At 35.1% G+C, this 24980-nt stretch overlaps 1 protein-coding gene across 1 annotated transcript in view; it reads left to right on the plus strand.

Annotated features, from left to right (window-relative positions):
- The window catches only part of LOC117168111, a 154011-nt gene that overhangs the window by 61852 nt on the left and 67179 nt on the right, over window positions 1-24980 (plus strand). Inside the window, exon 3 of the mRNA XM_033353507.1 lies at window positions 2897-3063. Within this exon, the coding sequence (XP_033209398.1) occupies window positions 2897-3063 (167 nt within the window). The remainder of the gene's footprint in view (window positions 1-2896; window positions 3064-24980) is intronic.

Genomic DNA, 24980 nt, shown 5'->3' on the forward strand with positions numbered 1-24980 from the left:
TTGTTTCGTTAGTCGTTCATTTGGCATTCTCTCAACATGTCCGAACCATCTTAACCGATTTCTTTCCCAAGTGTCTACTAGCGTCTCTTCTGCACCACATTCCTTTAGAATTATCTCGTTACTTACCTTGTCCATCAGGGTTTTCCCGCATATTATGCGCATGAATCTCATGTCAATTTCGTTAATTTTACTCTTATCTTTTTCTTGATAAGTCCATGTCTCGCTACCGTATAGTACGGTCGGTACAAATATAGAATTATGTATTGCCATTTTAGCTTTATTTGATATATTGTTACTTCTGATAAGGGGACCTGCTCTACCAATAACCTTCTTACCTTCATTTATTCGTCTATCTAATTCCTCATCTATCTTCCTGTTCCTAGTAAATAATTCTTTGTAGGTCTTCGATAGACTCTGCCATAACAACCTTATCATCTGCAAACGCTAACCCCCGTACCCTTACTGTTTCGAGATCCACACCCTCTTCGTCGAAGGGAGCCATTCTTAAACACTACGAATAAGTATTTTTGAATATATTTTACTCACGGTGCTTAATAAGCTAATCCCTCACGTAATTATTGCACTCGTTTTTATCTCCCTTTCTCTTGTATATTGGTACGATAATCGCTTCATTCCAATCGTCTGGGACGTCTCCCATCTCGAAACATAAATTTATCAATTCGCACAGTCTATGTGGTATGCATGCGCCACCGTGTTTAAGCATTTCAGCGTTAAGACCGTCTACCCCGGCAGCCTTAACGTTTTTCAAGTTCTTAATTATATCCCTAACCTCAGTGACACAGATTTTTCAATTGAGTTTTCCATTGCATCGTGTTTAACAGCGCAGTTGTGGTGTCCTACGGCTTCATCTCCGAATTGTCTCCTAAAATAGTCTCTGAAAGCCTCTAGTATTCCGTCTGCATCATATACCATTTCCCCCCTACTATTTCTCATGTTGACAATTTCTGTACTTTTATGTCTGTGGTGCCTTGGCAGCAAGAGGTGCATTGAACCATATTTTAATGTAAAATTTTACCAGAAATATACAAATTTCGCAGCAAGACTTCAGATTACTGCTAGACAGAGGATACACGTTACGGAAGAGGAATATCTTGTGGATGTAAAGGGCTTTTGCAAACCACCTAGCCTAGTGCATTGCTCCAGGAACTCGAAGGGGAACTCCTCGTGGTGATACCTCTCCTAGGAAAATTACAGCATGTTCTGGGAATTCTCGGGAATCTTCTCGACAGTGTAGATCATTGATATTTCCTCTCGAAACAAAAGAAGTCCATCTACTTTACCTCGAAGAGCTTTCACCACCAATCGATGTGGAACTCCAGACTAGAATTTCGTGTGATTTATGGAACTCCAGGAATCTTGAAATTTCTTGAAGAACGGAATATCTGGACCCGTTGTCTGCCCGAACTTTGTTTCCAAAGCCGCTTTCAAGTATATTTTTGCCATATGATGTCGACAAGAAAACAGTATTTTATCATCCCGAATGGCAACTTCTAGCAACTTATAAGCACCGCTATTCTTTCCAGTATTTAAAACTATCGTATCACAGCAGAAAGCTTTTACCTCATTAAGAGAGTCCCGTTGTAAAAGAGTTTCATAAGCGGCCTCGGCTTCATCTTTCCCCGCTCCTGATTCAGCTTCGGGGGCTCCAAGAAAGATTTCCTTACCTTCTGTGGGGATTAGAATAGCCAGTGGATTCACTTTATCCTTGCCAGTGAGTGTAGGCCGCAATTTCCCATCCCAATGTAAGACGGCTGCTTTATCCTTGAACTTCTTAATTTTCTCTTGAATTTTCTCCGTGTATTATATTCTGAATTTTTGTCTGAATCAATGTATAGAAGATCTGCTCAAAACAGCAGAAAATATATTGACTCCTAGGGCATCAGCCCAAGCCGTAAGGGTATGAACTGCTTGTCTGACACTCAATTTCGGTGCGTCAAGAGCTGCAGAAAGTCTTTCATTTAAAACGGTTATTTTCGGAGGTATTTGGGTACGAGATGGGCCGGGAAATTATTGCATTTCAATATCTTTAGAAGAAAAGCTTTGTTTCATTTGTAAAACTTAATTGTGAAAAGATGCGAAACTTACCCTACAGTTTCGCTTTCTCCCGATCACGTTTTTCCGAATTTCTAGAATTTCTAGTTGACTCTCCTTTTTATCAATTTATGTTCTCACGGGTTCAAGACATTCTTTTCGGTTCTCCTTCCTTTGATTATGTAGAAATAATTTAGCTTCGGCTGAAACTTTTGAGTACTCGAACAATGATTGCGGTGCGATGTCGAAGATCATTTTCAGGTTTTGTAAAAAATCATTCTTCTTTACTTGTACCTCTACTCTCAATTTGTAATTTTTTTGTAACTTCCTGTATTCTTTAGAAAACTTTTCTACTTTTTACCCTGCTCAGCTTTCAGGCTGCGACCGTCACACTACACTCACACCTTCCACACAAATCCCGTAAACTTCTCGCACCACCTGTCGGCGAACGCGTTCTCACTATCGCCACCGATATGCAAGTCCATTATTGCAGAGTATTCAAATTTTTTTTGGTAGATAACATCGATATTTTTTGACACATAAATATACTACTTCACGCTAATCAGCGCCTGTCGCCATCTTTTTGTATTAAAAAGAATCAGTGGAAACTCGGTGTATTCCCAATCTTTTATAATTTTCTATAAACACATAACCTATCAATCAGTATATTTATAGCTCTTATTACTCAATATACTGTTCTTTATGTCTATAAATTAAGAAAGTTTTCAAAGACATACCTGATTTTTTGCAACCTGTTTCCAAGATTTTTCACAAAGATGTGATAATTAAAAGCTCAAGAACTTTAACTAAATACGTGTTTATAAAGAAATCTTTTTTTTTACAGGTGGGGGACGCTTTAAAGTCTTTAACATCACTACATCAGAGAGCATTAGAACGACCGCAACAAATTATAACATCCCAGCGTCGTGTTAGCACCGGTGGACTAAGGTCGGATCAAATAGTCCGGGCACAGAGACGAGCAAAATATGAAAATAAGCTTATGAGACTTAAGTATGACAAGAGAAACCGTGAGCTTTCTTAATTTCTTTTATAGATTCGTGTAGTATTTTATAAGTTTCCACCGTGCCCTGGAAGCCGATTTAAATTAAGTTAAAATGTACAGAAAATCTGTCTGTGAAGGTTTATTCTATGCATAATGAGAAAGAAAAATCAATTTATATTAGATTTGTATGTGATTGGAAAATATAATAGGTGTTTCGGTTAATAATGTCGATTTTTTGCAGAATTTGGCCCTTTGTTTACATAACAATAAGAATTTACTTAATAATCAAAGTATTCGCCATCATTTTCTGCAACTTTTCCTCATCTTTCTGGCAATGCTTGGATTCCTTCCCAAACGAACTGTTCATATTTTGAGGCCAACCATTCATCGAGCCAAATTCTCACTTTTTCGCAAGACTGAAAATTTTTCTCTGAAAGTCCGTGCTGCATCGGTCGGATAAGTGGTAGTCCGATGGGGTCAAGTGCGGTAAATACGGCGGTTGGGACAGGACTGTCCCATATAATGTTTTCCAAATAGTTTTGGACTGGTTTCGGAACATGAGGCCGTGCATTGTCATGATGAAAAATGACTTTCTCGTGTCTTTGCGTGTATTTTGCTCGTTTTTCCTTTAATAATTTGTTTAATTTAATTAATTGTTGTCGTTACCGTTCGCCAGTAATCGTTTCACCAGGTTTCAGCAGTTCGTAATACACATCTCCCCTATTGTCCCACCAAATATTTCCACCGCCACCAAAGCTTTCTTTCCATGTATATTGCGCACTGGTTGTGACGTTGAAGGCTGGCCTGGGTCTATGCATGATTTTCCTTTTCTTTGGCTTGACCCTTGAGTCTTCATCCAATAAAGCTTGCAAATCTTCATCCTCAAACTTTTTGGGCTGACCTTGACGCTCCTTGTCTTCTATATCGAAGTCATCAGTTTTAAACCGTTGAAACCATCGTTCACAAGTTTTATGGGTTATAACATTTTCCCCGTAAGCTTCAACCAATAAACTCTAACTTTCAGCAGTCGTTTTTTTCAAATGAAGGAACGTTATTAAACTTCTCCACAAAACGACTTTTTTAGGTGCGTAAATCGACATTTTCAAAGCTTTCAAAAAATATGTTCTTTCTGAATCCCGTATCAAAAATATGGGTTTCAATTTAAAAAACTGATTTTGACCTTTAAATGGCCTTAAAATTTGATCACAATGTCACAGTTGATGGCCCTCATTGTCCTGAACAACTTTAGCCCAAACAATTTTTTCCTATCTGGTTTACCAACAGAGAGATTTGAGTGCGTCACTTAAAATGGTATATTCACATTCAAATAAAAAAATAATAAATCTTATAAATTAACATTTCTATACTGAAAGCATTGTTTAGAAAGTATTTTAAGAAACATATGTATTTACAAATGCGAGCATGAAAATGAAACTAAGCTTGCTTAAATCTTGATGATTATGAAGGACGCTTTATCGCTCTTACTTTCAAGTTCATTCCAGTAAAATAAAAGTTGACGGTGTACATGTTTTTTTTTGACCAAATTCCCAGTCCATCTCAATCAAGAAAACGAAGAGAATCTTCGATATGCTGTGAAATCACGTGAATTTCTAATGTTTTTAAACTCTCAGTCGCTTTATACATTTTTTCAAACTCCCTTAATTTGTATCTAAGCCTTTTTCAACTTTCTTCGCTGAATAACAAATTCGCAGAAAAACAAATCGAGACTATTTTGCCCATTGCTTTAAATGCGCTTATGTAAGGCAACATGAGAAGGCGACTTTTTTTAAATTTCCTTGTCTTCCAACATATCAGCCGATTTGAGTAGTTTTTAACAAGTGTTTATCTTAAATACGCTTCCATGATAAGTTTTCGACAAAATAGATAATCTTTGTTGCCACAAAAATAAAATTCCATATGTATATGTTTGTATGTACATATAAATATATAATTCACAAAGTTTAAAAGTAATGGAAAGATTGAAAACATAAGCAATACATAGTAATCTAAATCTATTTGAAAATATGATATACTATATGTATATTAACTATAATATTGACTTTGTTTTTCATATTTATTGTTTTTCATACATACCAAGCACAAAGACACCTTCCTTCATATAGATATGTATATTTATACACGTTTAAAGTAGAAATGAAAATATTTTATTATAAATTTTAAGTTTTTGTACATTACGATTTTTTTAATGCTGTAAACAATTTATAAGCGCAAATAAAAGTCCAGAGTCAAGTGATTTTTCTTTCTCAGTATGCACATAATGAGCCTACATAGACAGATTTTCTCTATATTTTAACTTAATTAAATCGGCTTTTGTAGCCCCGTGTTTTATCTTTCTGAGTTAATTAATTTATTCTGCTATACTAAATTTACTTCAAATAAAGTACGTACGGTAATGTAGGTTGACGTAGGTAACTGCAATGAAAAAATCGTATACCTCCATGTGGATTTGCAATTAAGTCTTCAAATTTTACTGTGCGCATGCGAATTTGCTGTACCCCTGTGTCATGAACATAAAAATGTAAGGAATAGAGCACAGTGTTCAATCTAGGTTGATCTCCTAGATTGTACGCGCATTCCTTTTTTATCCTAATTCGTGCTACGACAAAATTGATCAACAAATCACTAAGTGCTCACCTATGACATGGACAGCTTGTAAATAATACCTGTGTTCCATAAAGTATCGTGCGCCCCAAGAATGCTATTTTAGTATGTGTTCCCTTGCGTATTTCCAATACTTCTTTACGCCTTGTTATTGCAAAATGAAGGTGCACAATATACTAATATCGATGTACCGTACGATTATACAGATTGTGTTGTTTTAATTTCAATTAGAAAAGAGTGGCCTACTTTATTTTTAGTCATTTGAGTAACCAGTGGAGCAATTAATTCTTGATTCTTGATTTATTGTCTCCATTGTGTACTTTTACAATTTTTCTGTGTCCACCTCAGTGTCAATACCCAACAATTTACATGAATTCACCTTTAAATTTTACATGGAAAATATTAACACTTAATTTCTAACTGAATACATTAGGCGAATACATTGCAGTTAATTCATTCCCTTACATATTTATATCCTTGATTCTACATACTATATCCTTGACTCTACATACTATATCACAAATTGTTCTTCTTCCAAACTCATTCTTCCTCTCATTCACACTGTCGCGCTCTCTCTTACCTCCCCCTCTGACACTTCTCTTGCTTTCTTTTCGAACTCTCTGGCAAATCGGCCGAGGACAGGGTTCGGTTTTCCCCTAAATGTTTCGATGAGCAATTCTTCTAACTCCCGATCTCTCTTTCCATCCTTCCATTTATCAACACCGTCAATCCATTTTTTATCCATTTTTCCATCTAGCCCTTGACAAACCCATACGTGCGTCAGGTTCTCTTCTACATCTCCACAAGTTCTACACGTAGTGTCTTTGTATCCCTTATTCCTTGCCTTTCCTACGTTCCCACATCTTAACCTCGCCCACTGCTCATTTTCCTCTGGACTTATCCCTTTTTCATCCCAATAATTTTCTCTCCCCAAGCTGGTCTTCTATTTTCTGTATCCACTACAGTAATTGGAACTATCTATTTTCATCCAGTTCAACTGTATTTCCTGCTCTATTTTTCTTTCTACTCCCTTAATCATATTATCGTTAATCTCATTGACACGACTCCCTTCGAATTCCCAATCCACCGTCTCTCCATCCCCTACAATTCTGCATGCTTTCTGTAACCCTTTACCCCATGCCATCACCCCCAAGCTGCGTTCGTGGCTGTTTCCGCTTTTCCAGCCATTTTTCTTATATGAGTTTTATTAATCCCCTCCAGTTGAAAACCAGAATCCCAAATATTTGAAGTTATCGACCACTTCCACTTCTTTTCCCTTAATTGTCCAATGTTCTCAAAATAAAAACAAATTAAAAATAAAAACTACAAATAAAAACCAAAAAGTCCTCTTGCAAAAATTCCTTCGAAGCTTAGTTTGGGCACAAAAAAGCTTTAAAATTGTGCCTTATAGACCATAGAGGAGCGAGCTTTAGCGAGTACTTGTACGAGACACACTTGACATATACACGTGAGCGCCAAAGCTCGTTTCTCACTGGTTGATTAGGGCCAATTTTTAAATTTTTTGTTGCCCAAACTACGCTTCGCTCAACTTTTTACTAAAGGACTTTTTTCTTTATTTTTCTGTGGTTAATCACATAGTACCAGGGGTTGTATAGGTCGTGGGTCCATGTCCGTATGTAATTATTATTAATAATATCAATAATTGTCGTAAGTTTTTCAAATTGATATTTGAATCAGCTAAGTAGATAATAATGTTATAAATTTCAATAAACTAGAAGTCGAAAGCTTTTTTTTAACCAAAAATATAGATAAGAATTTTATAACTGTTAATAAATTTCATGAATACTAACAAAGTGTAGCGTAATTAATTCATTCTTATTAATTAAATGTACATAAATTCCGATTATATTAGGTATTTGCGAAACTTGAAATTATTGATTAAAAAATGAAAACACTTGAAACATTCCGTGTGGAAAAATTAAGGGGCCCCCTTCGGGGGCCCGAATGAATTGCCCTCAAGCCTTGTGGAATCCATGAGGGGAATCTAGGCGTGGTCCCTCATGGAAATGACATGATAATCCATAGTGGTCTAACATAGGCTACCTTCATGGATTCTTCATTTTTGCCATCATGAAATCTCTCTTCGTTTTTTAAACATTTTTTTTGTCCGTGCTGGCACCTGTACTGTACTGGCATATATCTGGGATGATAACACTATTTTGTACTGGGCTGTCAGTGTTGGGCCAGCACTGGACATCGCTACTAGCACAGTGCTGTTCCAATAGAAAATTCACCATGAGCGGCAGTACTGCGTCAGTGCTAACTAGTACCGTACTGCTATACTCTAACCATATGACAAAAAAATTATTTAAAAAATGAATATTAATTGATTGCGAGTATTTTGTCTGCAGATATTAATAGTCCTGTTTAGAGTGAATACATATATTACATTTTTAAACATTACATTACAAATCAAATTTCTAACGCTATGGGGTATCGAACCTTCATATATTCTATACCTAGATCTATCCCCAAACAGTCAAGAGTGCTAACCACTGCGCTAAACCAAAAATTTGAAATTGGATCGTGTATTTTGACAATTTCTTAATAATAACATTTTTTAATCTTACGTGTAAGGTGTACTAACGTACACCTTACGTGTACTATTTTACAACGTTTAAGTTTAACATAAAATGTAAATTTTTCTGAACATCTACAATTTTTAATAAAGATGGAACTTCGAATTCTTTTCTTTAAAGAAAGGCAGAACAAAAGTTGTTTTCGGGACGGTTTTATTCATAGTTTTTTGGAAATTTTAGAACGCATGAACCATATTTTTAAACGTATTTTTGTATGTCCATTTTTTAGGATACAGAATATTTACCCTTCTGACTTAGAATCTTTAATCGTTGATCCGTGAGGGCAACCGAGCTGGTCTCCCTGCGGGGGCCCTTGCAGAATTTCCACGCGTGGATCATCCATGCGGGCCCTCGCCGGGGGTCCGCTTCCTAAGAAGACTCAGCGGGATTTTTTCCACACGTGATACTTGGATTATAATCAAAGAGGTTATAACAAACTAATAAAGTATTACAAAACACATTTTTGAAATGTTAGGTTTGAAATAAATAACTAATTTTTACATAAATTCAACACATTTTTAAACTTTAATACCGTGACTAATTATCAAAAAAGTAGACTTTCAAGAATAATTTTGAAACATATAATAAATGCAGTTACGGCTTTTTTCGAAATACATCAGTACCTCTCCGAAATCACAATCGCTCCTGCAGTTGACGGTCTTTTTCAAAAATTGTGCAATAACTATTTTAAAAGTTGTTAACAATTTAAAAAAATTAGTTTCATAATCAGGCTTATCCTTTTTGACGATTACAATTATATAAAAAATTCATTTTTCAATTTTTTTCAGTACACAGTGTTTTTCCAAATCACGGCAGTATAGGAAAAGGGCCCAGTTTGTCGATTTTATTTTAGGAGTTATGAGAGTTTTCCCGAAAAAGAGTCCAAATTTCCCATTTTCAGTTTTTAATTGGAGACTATATCTTTGTACCATTCTCGTATCCCGGAGCGAACCGAAACTGGGTTTATTTTGCTCTTAAAGATGAAATTAGATACTTGCACTTATGGCACTCGCTAACCTAAAATGCGTTTTCTCGCAAAGGGGTTTTTCGAAGTTGCATGTTCAAAAATGCCCCGGTGCCTCGTATTTCAGCGTACTGGGTTCATTCTGGGCCTAGAATGTGGTGAACTTATCTAGCTATACATGCTCATACGCAATTCCATACCGATTGCCTGGACCTTTCTTATATGGACCCATATATGATTTAAGTTTCTAGGACTCACCAAAAAGAGTAAATTCTGCTCTTTTTAATGAAATCATAATCACATTTGTTGGTGCACTTTCAGAGATCTGGCCAGGTGGAAAAAACTTCAACATGACGAAAAATAACACAAAAATTTTAGTAAAGGGTTTTAATATTGAAAATTGTTTATGAAGGTCAAATAATAAGTTAATAGGTGTTCGAGAAAGGGTAGAATATCGATTTAATTAATTTTATTAGCGTTTATTAAAAAAGCAGCTGTTCTCCAAAGTTGTCAGATTATTTTTGTGGATGATTTGTGTAAAAATTTCAGAATGTACTCTTTAAAATGAGCCCTAGAAATGAAAAATACTGAATAATTTAGGAGATATTGGTTATTTAAAAATATAATATAAAATATAATATAATTGAAAACAAAATATATGTCATGCAACGCATATTTTGGTAATATTATAGATTTTATTATTTGTTAAAGTTTACAAAAATTACTTTGTGCTTTTTAAATTATTAATGTAGCTAATAAATAAAATTAATAATATTAAGGACTTTATTGACAATACTATTTAAGAAAAATATACAATCAAGAGAATTAATAAAAAACAGGTCTCTTATATTCAGTATGAATATAATATTAATTGAAACATGTAAAATTATAGGTCAAATGGCATAGCGAAGAATCTTTGAACTCAAACCAATTACAAATTTTGGAGGAAATACGAGGAACACATGACATTTTTTACGTTGTCAACATAACCTAACTTGTAACTAGCAGCTACACATTTACAACCCATTTTTTCCGCACTTAATGTCAATACAAACGTCACACTATCAGATCAGAGCGTCGCCTGTTGCATTATTTCACCACCATTTTCCCTCCGGGTCATAAGAGATCAGAAAAGTGGGAACAATGCATGGGACTGGTTTTAAAACAATATAATGTTTTAAAATGTAGAAATGGTATGAAAGATATGACACTCATTAAAAAATTTGGAAGAATATCAATGTACCAAAACTTTAATCGGAAGTGTACAAATACCACAATTAACAATTGAAGTCAATAAAATTCTGCATACAACTGAAAAAACTTCTAACTCTAATAGGTCGCGAGTTATGTGCCTTTTTAAACTTCATTCTTTCTTAATATAGTTGTTCTAACCTCCTGTGACATTCAACTCTTATCGTATTTAAAAAATTTTCTGTTTAAAATTGCTCAGAATTCAATTTTTTATTGATAAACAAGATAAGAAAAACAAAAATGCAAATAAGAGAAAGTGTAAATAAGAGTATAATTCCAGCTCAACATAAAAATAAACTTGCGGAATTAAAATTAACCACAGAAAATTAATACATATCAATCGTGCGTTGTGCCTTCGGATGTACGTCGTTCCCGCATCAGTTAGACAAATAGCTAGTATGTTTCCTAGATGCTAGGGGTGTGCATAACGCACTCTACAACTATTATCCGGAATATCTTGGCTCAAAATGTAGCGACGATGTGTTAAAGTGGAAATGACACCGTCTTGACATGCCAAAATGAAAACCTCCGTGCCCGAGTTCATTCCAGGTGATTTAAGGAAAGCAAACGTCAGCCCGCACGTCATCGAATGATACCCCACATTTCTGTGGAAGATACCGTGCATCCTCTTGTCGAGGAGCTATTCACAGACGTTTTTTAACTGTGCTTTATCAATCCGGACTTCGAGGAGTGAGGACTGGAGATAGATAAGATTTGATGCATTTTGCTCAACCCTGATATTGAAGTCAGTGCCAAGTGTTTCAGCAGCTTCCTTCGCCCCTTTTTTTACGGAAATGCTGCTTTTCCCACCTCGTTGTGCTTCCTGGCTGTTTTCAGGGGAAGGTCTCGTCCGTCTGCGACTATATACGCTGTTTATTATTTTGCTATTAAAGGTTTCGTATTCCGCGACCCCCTTCATGGTCGAGGAACAGAAGGCTTAAGGTGCATGCTTTTTTTCATTTGCACAACCTTTCGTGCCCCGACATCAAGGGATCTGGGCTCATCCTTTGTCCATGAAACCACTCCAAATGCATAAAGTAATAACGCGATGGCAAGCATCTACGTTGCAGATGCTTTGTTCCTCTTTAACAGTTCGAAAGGCCAAATCAGTCCAATGAGTCGTCCGTACCTGCTTCAGATGTATAATTTGTAGATTTCACATCCTCAATCCGGTTCTGTGGCACGCCCAGAGGTTTGTATGGGTCTTTCCAGCGCTAAGGTGTTGTATAGCGAGGGATCGAATCAAAAGCTTCTGATATCCTGCAACGCCTTTCTTTGAGACGTGTTGTTCGCAAATTTCTTGCCATGCAGGTCCGATTGTCCGAAAAATTTTATCATTTAGGTTAACTGTGAAGATCTTATACAGTGTTTTTGGACAAGTGATTGGCCTGAAATTCTTCGGGTCAGCTAAGTAGCCCATCTTTGGCAGGACTACTGTGCGCCCTTCCACCAACAACTCCGGAATAGGATCTTCCGGCTTTAGATATGAGGTGAAATTTGGAGCAGATGCTGGTGGGTTGAAGGAAACTTCTTCCACAATAATGTCTTGGTACCATCCAGTCCCGGAGCGGAATAGTTCTTCATGTCTGAAGCTATTTATGTTCGTTGAGTCTTCTTTCAGTGAATGACGAACTTCGCAGACTTGCTTCCAAAATGCTTCGACTTGCTCTAGTTTGGGCGTATAGTCAGCAGTAACTGTAGGGTCTTTGAAGAGCCGAGATGGATAAGAGAAAAACTGTTGGTTTCCTCTGAATCATCTTTCTCTCCGCTTGACTTCTCCTAGCGTCAGATAGCACCCGTATTCTGTCAACCATATGCTGCCTGATGGTCAGAAGCTTCTACTTATTCAGTGTAGGATAACGGTTCCGCAGTAGCATTTTCGTTTAGGGGGTTATCACAGCTCTTCAGCGGGTCCTCCCTGTGTTCATACGTTCACTCAAAAGTATTGAGATTTTGCCGGTCCATTACATTAAATCCATCTTGATTGGTACCACCCAACTCTAAGGTAGTTGTCCGTCCCATTGTCGGGAGCCCTGTGCGTTCGACTCTTTTGAACCACACTTACTACAACTATTTATGGTGTTTTCATCGTTGTTCCCGCGAGAAGCTAGGGATTTGCAACGGTTTCACCCGGAATATTCTGTTTACCTAATAATCGTCCTTATCATCGGTCCTCTTGGAGGTTCCAAGCTTTCACTGGTTAATAGCCTGAAAATCTTCCCTGCGTGTCAACAAGATGATAAGATGCTTGTGGGCAAAATACAGAACGTGCTAGTTCTCAAGACGACAAACTTTTAATTATATTTACGAATGCATGCTCTGTGGTGCGAGAAACAACCGGAGCTATCGCACTTTTCGCATCAACGTCTGCGAAACCATGCCGAAGTACTCCGAAAAAGGGGATATGTAAGTGGAACGCCTACTCTACCACAGACAGAACAAGCCGGGAACAGAGAAAGAGAGGCGACACTAAGACCAACCGCAGGCAGGCATCCGATAGAATAAGAGGGGTGATTTATGACCCGAGAAACATTGAAACCCAGGTTTCTCTCAAGCCTGAAGATCTGACTGAATTGGATGATGAGCTTCGTGGACATTTTTCCGAAGAATCCGACCTCTGGACTATCAATTATTGTGTGTATAATGCAGCGAGAGCTTTGGACGATGCGAACAGTAAAACAAAACCAACGGTTCGTCATAAGACCAAAAGACGAATGCATCAACTCGCCATAAAGATAGGCTGGGCAAGACAGTACGCGTCTCGCATTCAGTGTGTGATTGGCTACATCACATCTGGCAGGAATTTTACCGCCAAGGTTCGAAAGTTCGCGCGCGAACTCCGGACCCGTTATCACACACTTAACAAGTCAAAGCTGCTGACCATCAGGCAGCATATTGTTGAGAGAATACGGATACTATCTGACGTTAAGAGAAGTATAGAGTGGAGGAAGACGTGGTCAGAAAAAATCAACAATTTCTCTCTGACCCATCTCGACTCTTTCAAGACCCTCCCGTTACTATCAACCACCTGTCCAAACCAGAGGAGGTCGAAGTATTTTGGAGAGAAGTCTACGAAGTGCAGCATATACGGGACGAAGACTCAGATAACATAAATAGCTTCAAGGAGCTGTGTGATGCCCTCATTACACCTGATGAAGAATGCCCACCCATCACTATCGAGGAGGTGAAAAAAGTATTTAGAGGGATGAAGAACTATCCCGGAAGAGCCAATTCCGGAGAGGTTGGTGGAAGGGCGCACAATATTCCTACCGAAAATAGGCAACTTAACTGACCCGAAGAGTTACAGGCCAATCACTTGCCTGAATACACTGTATAAAATATTCACAAATATCCTAAATAATAGAATTGCTTGGGCAATTGAACCTGTGTGGCAAGAAATGTATGAACAACGCGGGTCAAAGAAAGGCGTAGCAGGATGTCGGTAGAACCTGCTCATCGATAGATGTGTCTGCAAAGATGCAGCATACTACCAGCGTGACCTGACGCATTCAGGATGTGACATCTATAAAGGATACTATCCGAAGCAGATACAAACGTCTCATCCGGCTGATTTGGTCTTAGAAACTGTCGACGAGGAACAAAGTATCTGAAATGAACATGCTTGCTGTCCCGGTAGTACTCTATTCAATTGGAGTGCTACCATGGACGAAAAACGAGCTCAGATCCATTGATATCGGGACACAAAAAGTGATGTACATGAACAAAAGCATGCAACTAAAGTCTTCTGTTCCGCGACCATACATCTCACGCCGTCTAGGTGCTCGCGGAATATTGAATCTTGAATGTCTTTGCAACAGGATTATTCTCGGTATCCCAGAGTGGCTTTGCCCTTCGGTTTTTAAGATTTTGTTCATAATTTAGGTCAATTTTACATAGACGTTAATTACACGAAAGATTTAACATTACATCTATTCTTCAATTTAAATAGTTCACTATCACTAACGATGTAAAATTGACCTAAATTATGAACAAAATCTTAAAAAGAATGTACATTTAAAAATATGAAGTCTGAACTTTCTTGTTAAAAGAAGTCAAAAATAATCAACTTTTACAACTTATATCTTACGACCTAAAGTCGGGACCAAAAGTCGAGGTCATTTTTCAACATTCTAAAATATTTCATAATTTCATTTTCATGGGCATTTATTTACAAGTCCATTATTTTGAGAACTAATGAAGATATGAAGCCGCTTAATGGCTCCAAATGAGCAATTTTGTTATGCAAGTGCATGGCAATAATGAAATTGATAATAAAATCATTTTTACGCAAGCAATATTACTCTGAATATTTATGACTTTTCTCAGTGTCAGCACGTGGGTGCCACAAAGGGACAGGTGAAAGAACAAAATACCTTTTCGATGACAATAGTATCTCTGTTGTCACACACAGTCAAAAAATTCGGCTTGCTTGTGGAGTTATTGTCATCGAAGTTGTTTTTTTTTTCTTCCACTTGCCCTTCTGTAATGGCCCACGCAGCAACCCCGATTAAAGTTAAAAACATTCAAATTGAAGTTTCTTAAGTAAAAATTATTTTAACATTTATTTAATTATTGAACTGCATTCCAGTCACAAAACTGCACCTTTGGTGTTATTAAATGGATTCATTAAATATTTCAGAATTTTGAAAAATGTATTGCATTGACAAATTTTGAAATAACATCTGAATTTTTTCAGACTTCCTAACGTCGAGTGCTTTCTGGGAACAGGTCAAATTGACGAATTGAATGGAAAGTCGAAAAAAGCTGTTTCTTTCAGATGTTTTGCCCTATAACTATTGAAAACGATTTTTTAGAATAAAATTGGTCATAACGTTGAATTCGGAAGGTTTTAAGCTGGTAGATGCTTTTTATTGAACAATTCCGAATTTTTTTAAACGAGTTACAATCAACAGAAACTAGAACTTCCAATTGATTTACATTCAATTATTTTATTTTAAAATGAAGTTCAATGAAACACTATATAATTAATATTTACTTTAACCCTTAAACTGCCAAAACGCCACGACCGGTATACTGCTCTTTGAAGGCCAATAACTAAGACTGTTCTACACTGCAAAAAATTGAGATACATATATTTTCTTTGCTTAAGATCTCCTCTTTCCGATGGTAACAATGAAATTTCTTTAAAAAAAATGATTTATTATTCCAAAATACAGTTTAAACAAACAAAAAACGTGATTTTTCGTACTTATTTTTTTTTGTGATCCATTTTCCAAAGTTTTTCGAGTCTGTAATTATTCTGGGACCCCACTAACGGTGGAATAAATGTCTAAACTTTAAGAAACCATGGTTGAAAAGATCGATTTTCCGTTTCAGTATTTTCAAAATGCAAAATTCAAAAAATTGTTCAAAAGGCTTCGAAAAATCCAGGCGTATTCCTCGGCTAATCACAAGAACTTTTTACTCTTGAGAATTTTTCCGAAAAGTGCATAGTTTATCAATAAAAAATGCCCATATATTCCACAATCTTTATTTCACTCTGACTTCAAACCACACCGACATCGCATTTTCATTCCGAGAATTTTCGAGTACATCCAACAACAAAAAATGCCTAAGCGTAAAGCCCCAAAAATTTCAACAAACTCTAAATCGGAATGGGATTCCGATGAAAATGATAAACGTATCCTCATACCTAATCTAGATTACTCTGGCTCTGATGGAGATGATTCGTCAGATGACAAGAAATTGATTTTAAGACGCCATTTTGAAAATACTTAAACGAAAAATCGATCTTTTTAACCATGGATTCTTAAAGTTTAGACATTTATTCCACCGGTTAGTGGGGTCCCAGAATAATTATAGACTCGATAAACTTTGAAAAATGGATCACAAAAAAAATAGGCATGAAATATGACGTTTTTTTTTGTTTAAACTGCATTTTGGAATAATAAATGAATTTTTTGAGGAATTTCTTGGGTACCATCGGAAAGAGGAGATCCCAAGCAATGAAAATATATGAATCTCGATTTTTTGTAGTGTCGAACAGTCTTAGTTATTGGCCTTCGAAGAGCAGTGTGCCGGTCGTGGCATTTTGGCAGTTTAAGGGTTAATAACCTTTTTTTGTACAGGGCTTCGCATGGGCACTCTCTCGTGCAACTACATAACTATGGAAAAAAATTTCTAAAATGTCGGAGGGTACAAATTTTCATGGAAACTAGAGCCTCATATGCGCGTTACGCCCGCGTCTAAATAATTTCCATGAAATTGTTTTTTGGAAATAAAGTTCAGTAAAATAGCATGAAAAAAAAACTTTTGCAGTAACCATTTTGAAAGTGAGGACTTTCATGCAAAAAAAAAATTAAAATATTCTGTAGGTTGTCCTACCACCTGTGGAACATAGGGCAATGGTGGATAGACAACAACCAAATAAGACAAAAATTCAAATACAAGAATAAACTACAAAGCAACAAAGTTCCGTGTAGGTGTGACGCCGCGCGTAGTGTGAGTGCCGCTTTCGCTGGGACGCCGCCAACCTCCCTGGCTCTAACCGGCTACCTCCCATGTTGGTCTTATCGAAAGCTGCACTCACACTACGCGCGGCGTCATACCTATACGGAACTTTGTTGCTTTGTTGTTTATAAACAAATGACCCCACAATATTCTTGTATTTGAATTTTTGTCTTATTTGGTTGTTGTCTATCCACCATTGCCCTATGTTCCACAGGTGGTGGGACACCGTAAAGAATATTTTTATTTTGCCAGTGTGCAAAGTTACGCATCACTGAAGTGTCCTTCATTGCCCGTTGTCACACAGGTGGTGGGACACCCTGTTTAAAAAATGTCTGTATCGCGGGGACGCATGGTAGAAGTGGAATTTCGAAAGAAAATTTAAGTGGAATGCATTCATTAAATTCACGAAATTCGTGAGATTTATGGAATTCAACGAATTAAAGAATTGCATGAAATTCAGCAAATTAAATAATTGCATTGAGTTCAATTAATACATGGCATTCAATGAATTCACAGAATTGACGGAATTTACAGAATACACGGATTTAATGGGATTTACGGAACTAAAGCAATTCCTCCAATTCCATGAATTACTTGAAAAAGTGGTTAAATTAAAAAGTGCTAAATAATTTCTTATATGGTTTTTGCAAAAAATAGCGTGTAATACATTTACACATAGGCGATTACTACTTGTGTCATTGCAGCATTTGCCTTCAGTTCTTCGCACTCGTCTACGTTTTCGTACTTGCTTCGCTTGTGCTCTAACCTCTGGCTCGTACTTAGACCTTGCGGCCCATGCTGCAAATTATATGACTTTCATATATGACGATTCAGAATAAATGATTAGGCTACTCTAAATATTTTAATGCAATTTTCCAAATAACCTCTAAAATTTCGATGTCTATAAATTTTCCTAGAACTACATAGAAAATAATATCGACTATAGAAGAGTTCAAATGTGAATCAACTGCATGTGCGCACTTGGATGTTTTTCCACTTGTGACGCACAGTGGGGGAAAAATGGACAGAAGATTTTTTTAAAGTACACCTGCAGAGAAGGTGAAACTTTTATTTTAATTTTGTAAATATACACATAAAAGGGTATATCTTTTTATTCCTTATGTTTCAGCCATAACGCGTAGCAGTTAATAATAACTAAGCTTAAACTAAACTACTTGAATGCAAACAAAACACCACAAACCGCAAGCCCACAAACTCCAAACCCACATAAGCCAACCCTACATATCCCAAACCTAAATATCCTAAGCACACAAATCCCAAGCCCTCAAATCCCAAGCCTACAAAACACAATTCCACAAAATCCCTAACTTACAAAACCTAATTGAACAAATCCCGAGCTCATATATTCCAAGCCCACAAACTCTGAACCCATTTTATCCCAAACCTAAATATCCCAAGCCCACCAATCCTAAGCTCACAAAACCTAATTCCACAAAATCCCAAGTTGAGTTTAAGCTTAGTCATTATTAACTGATGTGTGTTATGGCTGAAACACAGGGAATGAAATGATATACCCTTCTCTATGTATATTTACAGAAAAAAATAAATCTGTCCTTTTCTCTGCAGATGTACATTAAAAAGGACAGTCTTCTGAGTAATCAAGCAAAATTTCATTCGGGTTTGTGAAGATTTGTGACAGCTAGCGAATTTTGTCTTTTTTCTCCCACAATGTACGAGCAGGTTATAAATTCGCTGGGTTTTTTTAACGATAAGTTTTGATGCCCAGGAATGACTGTGCATTCGATGATTATGTTTGAATTTCTGTCTACCTTTAAACTCTACAATCGGAAAGTTGGCTAAACTTGGGAGTTGTGTTTCTGCATTTTTCATCCTCTCTTGCTAAATGTCCAGGCAAATTAAAGTCGTTTTAATATAGTCGAATGCAGTCGCATGTTATTAGTAAGCGTGACTAAATTTATGCTATAAGTTGAAGCCCACCTTGCTAAATAAAATTTTGCATATACCAAAAGATAGGGAAGTCTTTTGGCGAAATATGTATTCATGCTATCCGAGATAAATAATGATTTAGGAACGATGATGACCGTGTTTCTCCTTCACGAGGGTTTTAAAAATAAAAAGGCATAGCACAATAAGTAATAATAATACTGGTTATATATTCGATTGAGTACTAAATTACAATGAAATATACAGAAAAACGTATTACAATACAAAAATCATTCCTTAAAAAAGCATAGTACAATATGTAATGATAGTATTAATAATATTTTTGATTGTTTTTAAATCACAGTAAAATATACGGAAAAATATACTGTTATAGAAAAATTAATTCCAAAAATCTTGATGTAGTAAAATATCACTCAATTTAAGAGATTGTGGAAGTACTGGAATCAATGAAGAAAAAATAAAGACTAATAATAATAAAAATGAAAGTTCAAATGATTTTCATTTTAACTTATAATTCTTATCAAAATGTTTTACATATGAAGAATTTTATAGTAGCAGTTATGCTTTTATGCAAGATAAAAAATAGTTAAACTCAACATTGTTTATGAAAATAGTTTTAATAAGTAATCATTATTATAAATTTGCAAAGTATGGCAAAGAAAAGTTATTGTAAATGAATTCTTTGTTGAATCCTTGAAGAAATGGACCCTATTCTTTAAAAACGACCAAACTCTCTATTTTCTTATATGAATTCTTTAAATAATGCCTTCATCTTTAAAAATTGCAAAGTATCATACGAAAAACTGATCAGAAGGATAATCTTATTTATGTCTGTAAAAATTCAACCTGTTTGTTCAAAAATGGGCAAAATCTACATTTGGTCATAAAAATCGTTGAGTAATTAATAATGATCGTAAAGTTAATTGGTAAAATAGAAAAACAATTATCGGAGAGACATTGTTAGTGTATTCCGCAAACAAATTGTGCATGTGAATTTAAAAATATGTAAAATCTTCATATGTTTATAAACATTGTTGAAATTTATTTTCGTAAAAGCTTGTGAATATTCTTTCAAAAATAGCCGTTCTCAGAATGTTTAATGTAAGTGTTTAATTAATTAATTATTATTGTAAATGTGCGAAGTTTAAGAAAAAGTTATTTAAAATACATTGTTGGTGATTCCTTGAAGGAATTTATTTCATTTGTCGTCGCAATTCTGTAATTTAATATTAAACTTTCTTTGTATAAGATATAATGAATGTATTTTTACGTTTACAATCACATATTAATATTTTATATTACAATTAAATCAATGATATATTCCCTTACTTTAATATCACCTGTGAAACTGTTATTCCATTATAAGCATTTTTGTTTATTTTTTTCAATTGCTTTCATTACTATAAAAAAATCTTAGCTATTAATTAGTCCATGCTTGAAGTGAAAATATTGAAATTTTATCAATATTGATCTACATTTTCCTGTAACATACATTTGGAGCAAAAAGAAAACATACTCATTAACACATGCGCATGACGACCGATAGAGACTTTTTAATATAGGATATATAGTAAATGATCTCGATTTAAGAAAAGTCCAGATATCAGGAAATTTCGAGCGCGCATAGCACTCGTTTGGGTGACAATCTGCGATGTATGACCGGGTTGTGTATTCGCTTCGTCTTAACTAATGCGAAGCGCAGGTTTCGTCACGCTCTTGACCAAGTCAGGGTAGGCTGACCAACGACCTAATTTCTGGTCAGTTACCTACAAGCATCGCTAGACCATCCCTTTCTGCAGGATTCCTTTGTTGGAAAATGGGAAGAAAATTGACATTAAAAAATTCCTAATTTTGCAATCGGTGATTTGAAAATAATGTAGATGCTGATTATGCTATTTTCAAGTCGATAGTTGAAAAATTAAATGTTTTTTAATTTCTTTACTTTGACATGCTTGTGGACAACAGACCTGTTTCGCCTGGGTTTTAAATAAATAAAAAGGCATAGTACAATAAGTAATAATAATACCGGTTATATGTCCGATCGAGTGTTAAATCATAGTAAAATATACAGAGAAATACATAATAAGAGAAAAATTATTCCTGAAAATCTTGATGAAACAAAATATCATTTAATTGAAAAGATAAGTAAATTAATGGAAGAAATTAACAAAAAGGAAAAAGACTGAAATTAAGGAACAGGAACGTTTTACCATTATAAAATTTATATGCTTTTTCCAATTCTTATGAAATATATAGTGCATATATTTTCTTATAGAAATCCTTAATATAAAATCTCTAAACGATATTGTCGATTTCGATTGTCACAATAATCGATTTCATTGCTATATGTGTGTGACACAAGGCGTCAGTGGATTAGACAGCAGTGGACAATTGTCACGATTGCTCGTTCTTTGATAGCTACACGCGTACGACACGAGGCATCCATGAGTTAGACAGTAATGGAACGTTACAAGTGTTTTCATGAAGTTAATGACCCCAATGAGCTGCCTTGATCTGCGTTTGCTTGGATTTGAGTGAAGTTAATTGGCTACCGTGCGCGTCTATATTTGATTTTTAGATGCGTACGCGAACTAGAGCCAATGAGCGCCGCACAGTTTAAGCATGCGCAAGTATTTTTGGATCGCTTTTGGGAATAATAATGGAATCAAAATTCAAAGTCGATAATATGAATCAACGCTTCTCCTTTACCACCACCTTGCCACCCGTACTGTCGCAATACAGGGCCTCTGCTTGTTATTTATAATCGAATTCTTATTTAAATTTAAGCCTCTCTGTTTGTTATTTATGATCCTATTTTTATTTCAATTTCGGAAAGGACATTTTAAAGCCTCCAAAGCATTTAAACGAGCTATCTGGACCATTAACTGTATCTACTTGCGTACCTGCGGAGAATTTCTCAGAGCTTCTCAGAGCCTTGAGAATCTTTAGCATATACTATGAGATTTCTATCGGTATGGTGAGTATATTTTTAATTACAAGTTAATGTTTAAGTTATTATTTGTTATTAATATAAACATTAAGTAATATTCCCTTGAAGTATGAATTAAAAAAAAAATTTTATCAAAGTCCATTGCTGGTGTAAAATGCGATAACAACTTTTTGAGATTTTGAGGTTAGGAATTAGTTTTAGAATACAAGAGCGAACTGCTGGTCGCAGAATTAGATAATTTTTGCCACTTTAATGTAAATCTTCCGTATATCTACAAAAATCTATAAAAGTATTATTTTTTGCTATGAAAAGTTACGGAAATAGACTAGAAAAACTTTACGAAATTTAAGCTTTTACTCATTTTTCTTAATACGAAAAAAAATACTCCGTGTTTGAAATAAATCGAAAATTTGTGAAATTTTTCATACAAATTTCACAAAAATTTCATTCAAATTTGTAAAATTGTTGATGCAAAAAACAGAAACTATTTTAATCAGGATTAACATAAAAAATAGCTTTTTATGTTTTCATCCTACGTCTTTTTCATAATTTTTTTTTTAACTGCGAGCAGTTCGCTCTTGAATTGCAAAATATGAAATTAACCTCAAAATCTCGATAAGTTGCAACTGCATTTTATATCAGCAATGAAATTTTATAACAAAATTCATGCTTAACAGGAATAATACCTAATGTTAATGTTTATATTGAATGCAAATAATAACTAAAACATTAAGTTATAACTAAAAATATACCAATGTTACACTAACTTTACTCAATATCCGAAAAGTACCATTAAACTCCTTGCACTTCATCTTCACCACGAAACAGCTGCATAAAATATAAAGGCTTCATATGTTTTATATGATTTTAAATAATATATGGTTTAAGAAATGTGGGATTGAATTAATTATGTTCCGTTTTATAGGTGTATCGGGACTTCATATCTGCCGACCCAATGGTCGACGAAAAATTAGTTTTTGCCCGACTAAAAAGGAACTTACAACGCAATAGTTGAATTTTCAATCAAAAATATGAATTTTTAAGGGAGAAGTTTTATATTTTTAACAAAACCACAAATTTTCAACAAAATACGGGAATTTTCTATCAAATTATTCCATTTTTAACTAAAAAAGATCAAGTTTCAATAAAAATATCAAATTTTAAACAAAAATAGAATAATTCAGTTTATAGTTTATAAAAGTTAATATTCAATCAAAGCAAAAATTAAGTTTTATACAGATTATTTAAAATTTTAACCAAAACAGGCGAATTTGACACAAAATAGTAAAAGTTTTAACAAAAAAGATGAATTTTCAACTAAATTAATTTTCAATCCAAGAACAATAATATAAAAAGTATTTAAAATAAGATAGAATTTACGTAAAATCAGGCAGGTTCTATACATTATATAGCAGAATCTCTCAGCGATTAACATTTTTTACAGTAAATTATGCAAGACGTTTTTTCTGATATAAGACAAAAAAATCGAATTTGAGATCTATGTTAAGAATAATAAAAAACAGATTCATTTTTTATCCATGAAATAATTTTTAACAAAAAAGATGAATTTTCAATCACCAAGATAATTTTCTATTAAAAAATTTTTTTTAAACAAATAACAGGATATTCAACTACATTAATTTTCAATGCAAGAACACTATTATAAAAAGTATTTAAAATAAAATATATTTCACTTAAAATCAGGCAGATTCTACACATTAATTAGCAGAATCTCTCAGCGATTAAAATTGCTTTATAGTAAATTATGCATGACGTTTTTTCCGATCTAAGGCCAAAAAACCGAATTTGGACATCTATGTTAAGAATAATAAAAAAAACAGATTAATTTTCTATCCATAACATTCATTCTCTACCAAAAACTATTAGTTTTCCATCAACAATGATATAATTAAAATTTCCATTAAATACATTAATTTTTAACAAACAAAAAAGCAAGAAAATAGTTGAATCCTCAATAAACAAGATAAGATTTTAACAAAGAAAAATCATTTTCTACCAAAAAGACGAATTTTCAAATGACAAAATTAATTGTGAATCAAAAATATAATTTTTCATCCTGAAATTATGCAGTTGAATTTTCAATCAATTTTCAACAATATAGTTGATCCCTAATCAAAAAGGTCAGTTTTCAAACAAATAGTGGAGTTTTTAATTAAAAAGGATAAATTTTTAATTAAAAATATAAATATATAAAACCAAAAATAGGATAATTCCTGTTCAGTTAAAAGAATTAATATTTAACAACAAACAATTAAATTTCAGCAAATGAATTGAAATTTTACTAAAATAGATGCAGGCTTCCGTTTCCGGTACCGATCGCGTGGAAGAAGGGTGAGTGAACGCAAAGATGTGAAGGGTGAAAGTGAGTGGTTTGAAGTGATAATTTGGAGCGGTGATGAAAGTACCGAGAAGTCGACCCGGGGGTGGGGGGGGGGGGGGGGGGGGGGGGGGGGGTAGCGGACTCAGGTACGGGCAAGCAACGGGGAAGGCCCTCAAATTTACAGCGCCTTAGCAAGCTAGGCAACGCGGGTTCGAACAGAAGTCTCGACGAATGGCAAAAAAAGGCAAGCGCGACTAGCAGTGAAGGGGAGGAAAAAAGGAAAGAGTGGCTGGGGAAGATGAGGTAGAAAAGGACCAGGAGAACAAGAGAGTTAGAATTAAAAGGAAAAAACCAGGGAGAGGGGGCGGATGGGGGAATGTGTGAAAAATCGGAACCTCTCATTAAAGGTTTTAGAGAGGAAACAAGAAAAAGATTGGATGACATGAATAGGGATATGAATAGGCAGGGAAACGCTGTAAGGGGGAAAGTGAAGAAGGTCAGAGAAAAATGGGAAGAATGGGATAAACGTTGGAAGGAGGAGAAAGACAAGGTTTGGGGTAAGCTAGAGAGCATTGAGAATAGACAGAGACAGGTTGACGAACAGAGATCTAGAGAAATAAAACAGTTGGAAGAGCGGGTATCCAGTCTAGAAATTAGGAATGAACATATGGGGAAAAAACAGAAAATGAGGAAAATAGTTCAAGGGAATGAAAAGAACGTCCGAAGTGAGAATGAAAGATTGAAGGAAAGACTCAGTGAGATCGAAAGAAGATTAGAAGGGGAAGAAAGGGCAAAGAGGA

Source organism: Belonocnema kinseyi, chromosome 2, assembly GCF_010883055.1.
Source record: "Belonocnema kinseyi isolate 2016_QV_RU_SX_M_011 chromosome 2, B_treatae_v1, whole genome shotgun sequence".
NCBI lineage: Eukaryota > Metazoa > Arthropoda > Insecta > Hymenoptera > Cynipidae > Belonocnema > Belonocnema kinseyi.